The sequence below is a fragment of the Trichomycterus rosablanca genome, chromosome 2 (genome assembly GCF_030014385.1).
Source record: "Trichomycterus rosablanca isolate fTriRos1 chromosome 2, fTriRos1.hap1, whole genome shotgun sequence".
Classification (NCBI taxonomy): Eukaryota; Metazoa; Chordata; class Actinopteri; order Siluriformes; family Trichomycteridae; genus Trichomycterus; species Trichomycterus rosablanca.
The window spans coordinates 18,565,683-18,575,167 of record NC_085989.1 but is presented as its reverse complement, the minus strand read 5'-3'; the positions used below and the strand labels follow the sequence as shown (position 1 = coordinate 18,575,167).

Here is a 9,485-nt window from a genome sequence, read left to right as displayed (position 1 = left end):
TTATAGAATGACCCCTATAACATAAATACTGGTTTGTTGTAAAGGCAAGTTGTTTTTAAGTTGATCCAAAGCATACAGCCAAACCCATGCTAAAAAATGAAATGACCATAGACTCAAGCATTCACTGTGATTAAACCAGTCCTCTTACTTGGTGTATTAATCTAAAGAGGAAAATCCACAACCCTTTAAAATGTTTCCATAAATCATGATTCCTCACAGTTATATTATATTTATTTATTAGGATTTTAACGTCATGTTTTACACACTTTGGTTACATTCATGACATCAGTTGGAGTCTTTAATTTCAAACTCAGTCATGGACAATTTTGTATCTCCATTTCACCTCGTTTGCATGTCTTTGGACTGAGAGTAAACTTACACAGACACGGGGAGAACATGCAAACTCCACTCAGAAAGGACCTGGACTGCTTCACAAGGGAATCAAACCCAGGACCTTCTTGCTGTAAGGCAACCCATCGAGCCACCATGCCACCCTCACTTAAAATTATTTTTCCCCAGATGACATTCAGGCCTCTATGTATTTAATTACAGCAATTACTTTTAGTGATGATTTGTTTTGACTATGGGCTTAAAGACTAAAAAAGAACTTTTTTCTGTTACACCATCATACAAATAGCATTTCTAGTTCCATGAAACAAAGATGACAATGCATAAGAACTGGAGTCCTGGTGGAGCATGTGCTATTTTATTAAAAAAAACAAAAAAACTTCAGATTTTTGCTGGTCAATTCTTTTTTTTAAATACATACACCGATCAGCCATAACATTAAACCCACCTGATTGTTTCTACACTCACTGTCCATTTTATCAGCTCCACCTACCATATAGAAGCACTTTGTAGTTCTACAATCAATGACTGTAGTGCATGCTTTGTTAGCCCCCTTTCATGCTGTTCTTCAATGGTCAGGACTCTCCCAAGACCACTGCAGAGCAAGTATTATTTGGGTGGTGGATCATTATCAGCACTACACTGACACTGACATGGTGGTGGTGTGTGAGTGTGTGTTGTGCTGGTATGAGTCGATAAAACACAGCAATGCTGATGGAGTTTATAAACACCTCACTGTCACTGCTGGACTGAGAATAATCCACCAACCAAAAACATCCAGCCAACAGCGCCCCATGGGCAGCGTCCTGTGACCACTGATGAAGGTCCAGGAGATGACCAACTCAAACAGCAGCAATAGATGAGCGATCGTCTCTGACTTTACATCTACAAGGTGAACCAACTAGGTAGGAGTGTCTAATAGGGTGGACAGTGAGTGGACACAGTATTTAAAAAAACTCCAGCAGCATTGCTGTCTGATCCACTCATACCAGCACAACACACACTATAACACACCACCACCATGTCAGTGTCACTGCAGTGCTGAGAATGATCCACCACCCAAATAATACCTGCTCTGTGGTGGTCCTGTGGGGGTCCTGACCATTGAAGAACAGGGTGAAAGCAGGCTCAAACAGTATGTAGATAAACAGATGGACTACAGTTAGTAATTGTAGAACTACAAAGTGCTTCTATATGGTAAGTGGAGCTGATAAAATGGACAGTGAGTGTAGAAACAAGGAGGTGGTTTTAATGTTATGGCTGATGGGTGTATATATGCTGGTTTGCTGGTTTTTGGTGGTCACCAACCAAAATGTTGTGCTTTTATGTTGGTTATTCTGGTCCCCAACTACCATTTGTTGTTATTTTATTTTGGCTATACTGATTTCCAACCACCAAAACCCAGCACTGTTCAGAGTAAACCAGCAATATATCAACCTTTGGCACTTTCAACTGTGTGTGATTTTAGAGAGGGAACTTTGTAAATTGGATTCTGACTCTAGATTTAAACATTTTCTTTATAATGTTTACCATACACATGCATTATTAAATTTTTTATACTGTTTCTAACCTCCTATTATAGTCAATGTTTTATATGAGCAAGAATTTGAAAGTCTGTCTCTAGCTGCTCGGTAATGTTTACTTAGTGGGACTAAACCAAACATGACTTGTTTATTCTGATTCTTGTTTGATATTCCTGACATTAAGGGAACAGTTACTAAGTACAAGAGTTCACATGAAATTAGTAGCTTAGTAGCTTTCAACAGAAGCTTAACCCTCTATGGCATTAATTTTCTGTTTTGTTGGGAAAAAATATTTAACCCTGTGTTTAGGAAGCTTTTAGGTCCCTGACACCATTTCACTCAAAAACTTTGTCCATTTTCAAAATATTTAGGGTGTTATTGTCTCATATTAGCCCTAGGTGGGAGCAGCGTCTCGTTGCAGCAAAAAAAGCTCATTTTCAATCATTTGTGACTAGTACTGTTAAATCCTCCCATCCCTGCCGGTCTGTGAAATTATATCTTATATGAAAATGGCCCATGGTCCAAAAAAGGTTGGGGAATGCTGCCATAGCGGGTTAAGTGATTTATTAATCCCAAACTAGGACATACAGCCTAAAGTATGTTAACACACACAAGGTAGTTGTAGCCTAGTTGTTAAGGTACTGGACTAGTAATCCAAAGGTTGCTGGTTCAAGCCCCATCACTGCCAGGTTGCCACTGTTGGGCCCTTGAGCAAGGCCCTTAGCCCTCAATTGCTTAGACAATACACTGTCAAAGTACTGTAAGTCGCTTTGGATAAAAGTGTCTGCTAAATGCCTAAAATGTAAATGAAATGTAATTATTGAGTTCAGGTGTTTAAACATCACTGTGTTGCTGTATATAAAGTGAGGTCTATAAAGAAATGGTTTGGTGTAAAGTTTATAGTGGAAAAACAATAGTGGCCGGCATAGAGCCACTGAACAATCAGTTGTGAAAGCCTTCACAGATAAATGCCTCGCAAGAGAAGCCTTCTCATAAGAGTGGAGGTCATTGTATCTGCTAAGGGGGAAACTGCTCAATACTTACAGTATGTCCATGGTTTAAAAAAGGAATGTTCAACAAGCTCAGGGTCAGGTGTCCACATGCTTTGGCCATTTGTATAATCGAAACTCTTTTATTATTTGTCCCACATTACTGATAACAAACATTAACAATGAAAAAAAAAGCAGTAACTCTGATTTGTAAACTTGAGGCATAAAATAGTGCAAGTCTCTTAATCACTTTTTTACAGTTATCTTTGTTTAAATCAAGTTAAGTAGAAAGGCACAGGTACTACAGGAATGTAGCTTACAGCAAATAGCTTCGATACAAGAAAAGAAGAAAGTTAGGCTGCATTCAGCTGAATAACTAAAATAACAAAAGTTTATATACGTGAGTCTCCCAATAATGTAAAACAATATCTTCGCCTACAAACACATGCCTACAACAATCTAGTAACAATCTAGTTTGGTGGGATTACTGAGAAATACCAAAAATGTCCTTAAGAAAATGTAATATCCACAGTTAATTAGCATTATTTGGTTGTGAACTTGTCTGAATCATACTATTATTCAAAACATTTAACAGTCCTTAAAGTTTTCACTGCTGACATCGCGCAGGTCTAATCCAGTGAGACTTAGTGGGCTGGCGCATGTGATATTGTTATAGACTGTGATAAGCTGATGTGACTCTTCACTTTCTGCCAGGGTATCCACTTGTCTTGGAACCACATTAAGCTTTTGCAAGGTGAAATCCTTAAAAGGTTTAGCACTACAGTCACATTTCCAGCTGTTTCCTGAGAGCCAGAGTTGATCTAAACTATTAGGAATGGAAGATGGAAACGTGCTTAGCCCATTGTCTTTTAGGTTGAGATAACGTAAACGAGGCAGCATATGCAGTGTCGTATTATGTAGAACTTCTAGTTTGTTCCCAGAGAGGTCAAGCCAGGAAAGGTGCTGTAGTGGTAAAAATACCTCAGATGGAAGGTGTTGGAGGAGATTGTTGGACAACAGAAGATAATCAATACTCTTTAATCCATAAAAGGTGTGAGAGTTGAGTACTGCCAGCTTGTTGAATCTTAGGTCAAGCTGTTGCAGACCTTGAAGCTCTGAAAAACTTTGTCGCTCCACCACAGAGATGTTGTTGTGTTGTAGGAAAAGTCGACGTAGGCCTGACAGACCAACAAAACCTTGAGTTGATATTTTCATCAAACACCCTTTGTCAAGATGAATGCTGTGAAGCCTCGATAGTCCTTTAAAAATCTGGTCTGGTAAACTCTGAAAACAGCTACCACTAAGCTTAATCACAGCCAGATGGCTTAGTCCCAAAAAGCTACCTGGTCGTGCCTCTTGCAGCCTGTTGTACTCTAAGTTGAGTACCTCAAGATGACCAAGTCCTTCAAAAACTCTCTCCCCCAAGGCTCGAATCTGGTTGTGGCACAGGCAAAGTTCTTCAAGATAATGAAGATCACGGAAGGTACCTGGCCTTAGGCTGGCAATCGAGTTGTTTGACAGGCGAAGTACATGCAGACTGTGTAGGCCAAGGAATGTATCATCATGAATCATGGAAAGTCTATTTTTGCTAAGGTCCAACCATCTCAAAGACTTCATGCCTAAAAATGCTCTTGGGGCCACAGTCACTATCTGATTTTGGGCGAGATAAAGCTTCTGCAGCCTTGGAAGCTTAACAAAAACATTTGCCTTGATAACTCTCAGATAGTTTCCAGTCAGGTCCAACTCCTTAAGCTCTGTAAGACCCTGAAACAGCTGAGGCTGCAGGTAAGCCAGACGATTACCAGCGAGAACCAACTCCCGTAACCCGTGCAAGTCCTGAAACACAGTTTCTGGAAGAACTGAAATTAAGTTCCATCCTAGGTTTAGCAGCCATATGTGGGAGAGTCCAGCAAACAGCCTTTCATCGATACGAGACAGTTGATTGTTGTGAAGATTTAGGGATGTAAGGCCTTGTGTATTTTGAAAAATTGTAGCAGGTAATGAACGGAGATTGTTTCGCTCCAGGTGGAGATGAGCAAGTGAATTCAGGCCTTTGAATACCTGGGTGTCAAGGCTTGAAAGCTGCCCACCTTGTAGATTTAAGAAGTCCAGATTGGTCAGATTTTTGAAAGAGTCTGCTGGCAGGACAGTGAACGTGTTTCCATCCAGCCATAAAGTGCGTGTAGATACAGGGATGTCGGGAGGAGCCTGTGTTAAGTTTCGCGTGCTGCAGAAGACTATTAGATCTAAGGTATAGTCATCATGGTGACAGGTACAGCTCTTTGAGCATAGAATGGACTCCTCCATAGCTTTTGTTTCCTCTTTTACAGCATCTGCCCACACCAACGAAGCTCCCAGTGCATATAAAAGCACAAGCATTAAAGAGTTCATCCCTATGAAGAAAAGAACAGTTGTAATCTCTAAACATTAAACACTAATCTTACATTCTGGAGGTTTTTAGTTGTTTCTGAATGAGCTCTTTCAATAATTCATAAAACATCAAAATTATACAAACAACTTTAAATTCTTCCCTTATAACAATTCAATCATTTTTTTTTACATCACAGATCCCTTTAAAATATTGTTCCTCTCTTAATCTTTGGTCTCATTTTGAATTAAATAAAAACGTATATTTTTTAAGACAATTGTAATTATAATTAACTACTTTTTGATTTAGTTTTTTATTGGCTTTAGTTGCTTTACCTGTTATCTTAGTAGTCTTGGACTGTCCGGGTGGCTTTTACTGAAAGGTGGCATGTGTGTGTGGAAAGACTAGGCTGTCTCATCCCCTTTTAAGCCACAGGAACAAAATTAACCCTTTTTGTCCTTACTCTGATGATAACTGTTGTGGATTTTGTCAGTATTGTTTACTGTTGCTGATTAGAACCATCTACCATTCAGCCCACAATAATGATTTACTAGTATTTATTTTTATTTTCTATCAGGTAGTTAACATGATAATTAAATTATTAATAATAATAATAATAATAATAATAATAATAATAAATGGAATATTGAAAACAACACAAAGAAAAGGGTTTTTACTCACTCACTCACTTTCTACATTCGGGGGGGGGGGGGGGGGGATTAGGGGGCGGGGGTAAGCGGTAAAGAAAGTGAGTGAGTGAGTAAAAACCCTTTTCTTTGTGCTGTTTACATTATAATAATTCTTACAAATCACTGCTTTCTTTTTTTATTTGTGTAGTATTCACATTCTTCATCTTATTATTATTATTATTATTATTATTATTATTATTATTAATTTAATTATCATGTTGACTACCTGATAGAAAATAAAAATAAATATTAGTAAATCATTATTGTGGGCTGAATGGTAGATGGTTATAATCATAATCCCAGCTTTTCAATGGGTGCAAGGCACACAGTAACACCCTGGGCGGGGTGCCAGTCCATCGCAGGGCAGACACACAATACACACACACATTTACCTATAGGGCAATTCAGTGTCTCCAGTTAACCTGATTGATTGTTTTTGGACTGTGGGTGGAAACTACAGCTCCTGGAGGAAACCCATGCGGACACAGGGAGAACATGCAAACTCCACACAGAAAGGACCCGGACCGCTCCACCTGGGGATCGAACCCAGGACCTTCTTGCTGTGAGGGGACAGTGTTACCCACTTAGCCACTGTGCTGCCCCAGGGTTTTTACTTTTCAATTACTTTTCATTAACTGCTTTTCATCCTGGTCCGGGTCGTGTCAGGTGTGGTTCCACAAGGAAACACTGGGCACCTGGGAGAAATGACATGGACAGGGCGCCAATCCATTACAAGGTTTTAGCCACCCCTTCTCCTCAGACAGGCCAATAACACAGCTTAGATTTGAACCCAGATCTTTATAAGAGAAACGATATTTTTTTTTTTATTATTTTTTTTTTTAAGCATTGTCTCACTCTTTCTCCCCATTTTTAGCGCGTCCAATTTTTACCCAACTGTGTTATGCTTCTTATGCTTCCTCTTTACTGGTGCTAACCCCCACCCCTGATTGAAGAGCGCAAACTGACACACGCCCCCTCCGACACATGAGCAGCACCCGACTGCATCTTTTACCTGCACGAGGCGAGTTCTCATGCCAATCAGCCTTGTGCACAGAGAAACACCCTGGTGAGCATTATTCCTCTACTCTGTGCAGACACCATCAATCAGCCAGCAGAGGTCGTGATTGCATCAGTTATGAGGTCCCTATCTGGCTCCCTAGCTGGATGAACAACAGCCAAACGTTGTTCATATAGCGGCCCAGCCCAGCCGGATGGCAGAGGTGAGATTCTATACGATGAGCAGCGAGAAACGATATTGAATATTTTACCTTTTTAACATTACTGATTGTATAATTCCTAGTCTGATGCCTGCTACACAACAGAAATTAAACAAGGTTGTGTAATGATAAAATTGAGAAAATGAGAAACTTTCCAAAATTAAACAGCTACAGTAAATAGGTAACAGATGCTGCTGATATGGTTTGGTATAAAAGTAGCAGTAATCAAAGGCAGTTGTTGACAAGCAAGGATGGATCACCAATTAGTAAAAAACTGAATTTGCAAGTTGTCCTACAGAGATAGCTTCTCAATGCAGGATTGCAGAGAAATTAGGAATTTCATACTCTACAGTACTTCATCATTAAAAGATTCAGATAATTTAGAGAAGTCTGTGTGTATAAAGGCAAGGCCGAAAACCAGGGTCTTCCCCAGAGTCTTCCCCAGAGTGTTGCCCAGAGAGTTTAAAGTGCATGATTTATTTTAAACACTGGTTCATACATGTGTAAGTAAGTAAGTAAGTAAATTTTATTTATAAAGCACTCTTAAAACAACTTTAACAAGTGTAAAAAATCTTTCAGCTGCTTCTTTTTATGTTAAAATAAATATAATTCCTCAAGGTGCACTGACATACTATAAGCAGTAGAGAGCAGTGTAGCATTTTACAAGAAACACTGAGTAATTAAACTCTAACTATACTGTAATACAGCCATGTCAAGGTCATTGACATTTCTTTTCTTTACAGTTACTGTATATGCTGTAAACATTTCTGTGCATGACCGAATACACCGATTAGCCATAACATTAAAATCACTTCCTTGTTTTTACACTAACTGTCCATTTTATCAGTTCCACTTACCATATAGGAGCACTTTGTAGTTCTACAATTACTGACTGTAGTCCATCTGTTTCTGTACATGCTTTTTTAACCTGCTTTCACCCTGTTCTTTAATGGTCAGGACCCCCAGAGAGTAGGTATTATTTAGGTGGTGGATCATTCTCAGCACTGCAGTGACACTGACATGGTGGTGGTGTGTTAGTGTGTGTTGTGCTGGTATGAGTGGATCAGACACAGCAGCGCTGCTGGAGCTTTTAAATACCGTGTCCACTCACTGTCCACTCTATTAGACACTCCTACCTAGTTGGTCCACCTTGTCGATGTAAAGTCAGAGATGATTGCTCATCTATTGCTGCTGTTTGAGTTGGTCATCTTCTAGACCTTTATCAGTGGTCACAGAACGCTGCCCACGGGGCGCTGTTGGCTGGATAATTTTGGTTGGTGGACTATACTCAGTCCAGCATTGACAGTGAGGTGTTTAAAAACTCCATCAGAGCTGCTGTGTCACTGCAGTGCAGAGAGTGATCCACCAGCCAAATAATACCTGCTCTGTAGTGGTCCTTTGGTGTCCTGACTATTGAAGAAAAACATGAAAAGGGGCTAACAAAGCATGCAGAGAAACAGATGGACTACAGTCAGTAATTGTAGAACTACAAAGTGGTCCTATATGGTAAGTTGAGCTGATAAAATGGACAGTGAGTGCAGAAACAAGGAGGTGGTTTTAATGTTATGGCTGATCGGTGTATGGTTTTTCACTCACTATTACTGCCTATTGCTGTTTCCTATCATTAGATGCCATGCCATTATCCTTAAACAGGGCTACATTATTTGCTTAAGGCATTTTTACTATAAGCTTAACTATAAGCTTTGTCCAGTCATTTCTGGTCCAGCTCCTCTAAACTGTTTATTTTCTATTAAATTATAAAGGCAATTTAAGATGACCTAGAGATTTAAGGTACTCTAAAAATGTTGCTTTTCAGTGACACATATTAAGATTGCTGACTGTATGGTCATTATTTCAAACTGACTCGGTCATGGACATTTGCAGAGATGACCTATGCTTGACACTTATGCTTGACTGCTGAAACCAGTGCTTTATTCTGGCTTGAATGTCTTCATCTTGGGTTATTTTTGCATTCCTGACCCATCCCGCTCAGTAACATATACAGTATATTCCACAAAGAAACTGGTAGACTGAGTGACCGTGAGATTCTGCGTTAAACCGCAGCTTCCTAAAAAAAGACTTTGAAAAGGACATCACACTCCCAGAGCAGCCTGTTATGTGGGTTTATTCTTAAATAAAATGTCATATTCTCACTGAGCCACATATAGATACTGGCCATCCATCCACAGCCTGCAGCTGCCTATTACGATGAATTGTAATCTCTATATACAGTAAGCCTCGAGAAAGATTGGCACCCTTGGTAAAATAGGTACAAATGTTATGTGTAGGTAATTAGAAATATATAAAAAAAATACAACCCCAAATCAGAAAAAGTTGGGACAGTATGAAAA

At 39.4% G+C, this 9,485-nt stretch overlaps 1 protein-coding gene across 1 annotated transcript; it reads right to left on the bottom strand.

The window, feature by feature from the left end:
• Nucleotides 1–2,959: 2,959 nt before the first annotated feature.
• igfals (insulin-like growth factor binding protein, acid labile subunit) lies at nucleotides 2,960–5,626 on the bottom strand. Its single transcript, XM_063012346.1, has 2 exons — nucleotides 5,564–5,626; nucleotides 2,960–5,253 (listed from the first exon to the last, which is right to left on the bottom strand). Exon 2 carries the CDS (start codon nucleotides 5,249–5,251, stop codon nucleotides 3,449–3,451), a length of 1,803 nt encoding a protein of 600 aa, XP_062868416.1. The 5' UTR covers nucleotides 5,252–5,253; nucleotides 5,564–5,626; the 3' UTR covers nucleotides 2,960–3,448.
• Between the last annotated feature and the right edge of the window lie 3,859 nt (nucleotides 5,627–9,485).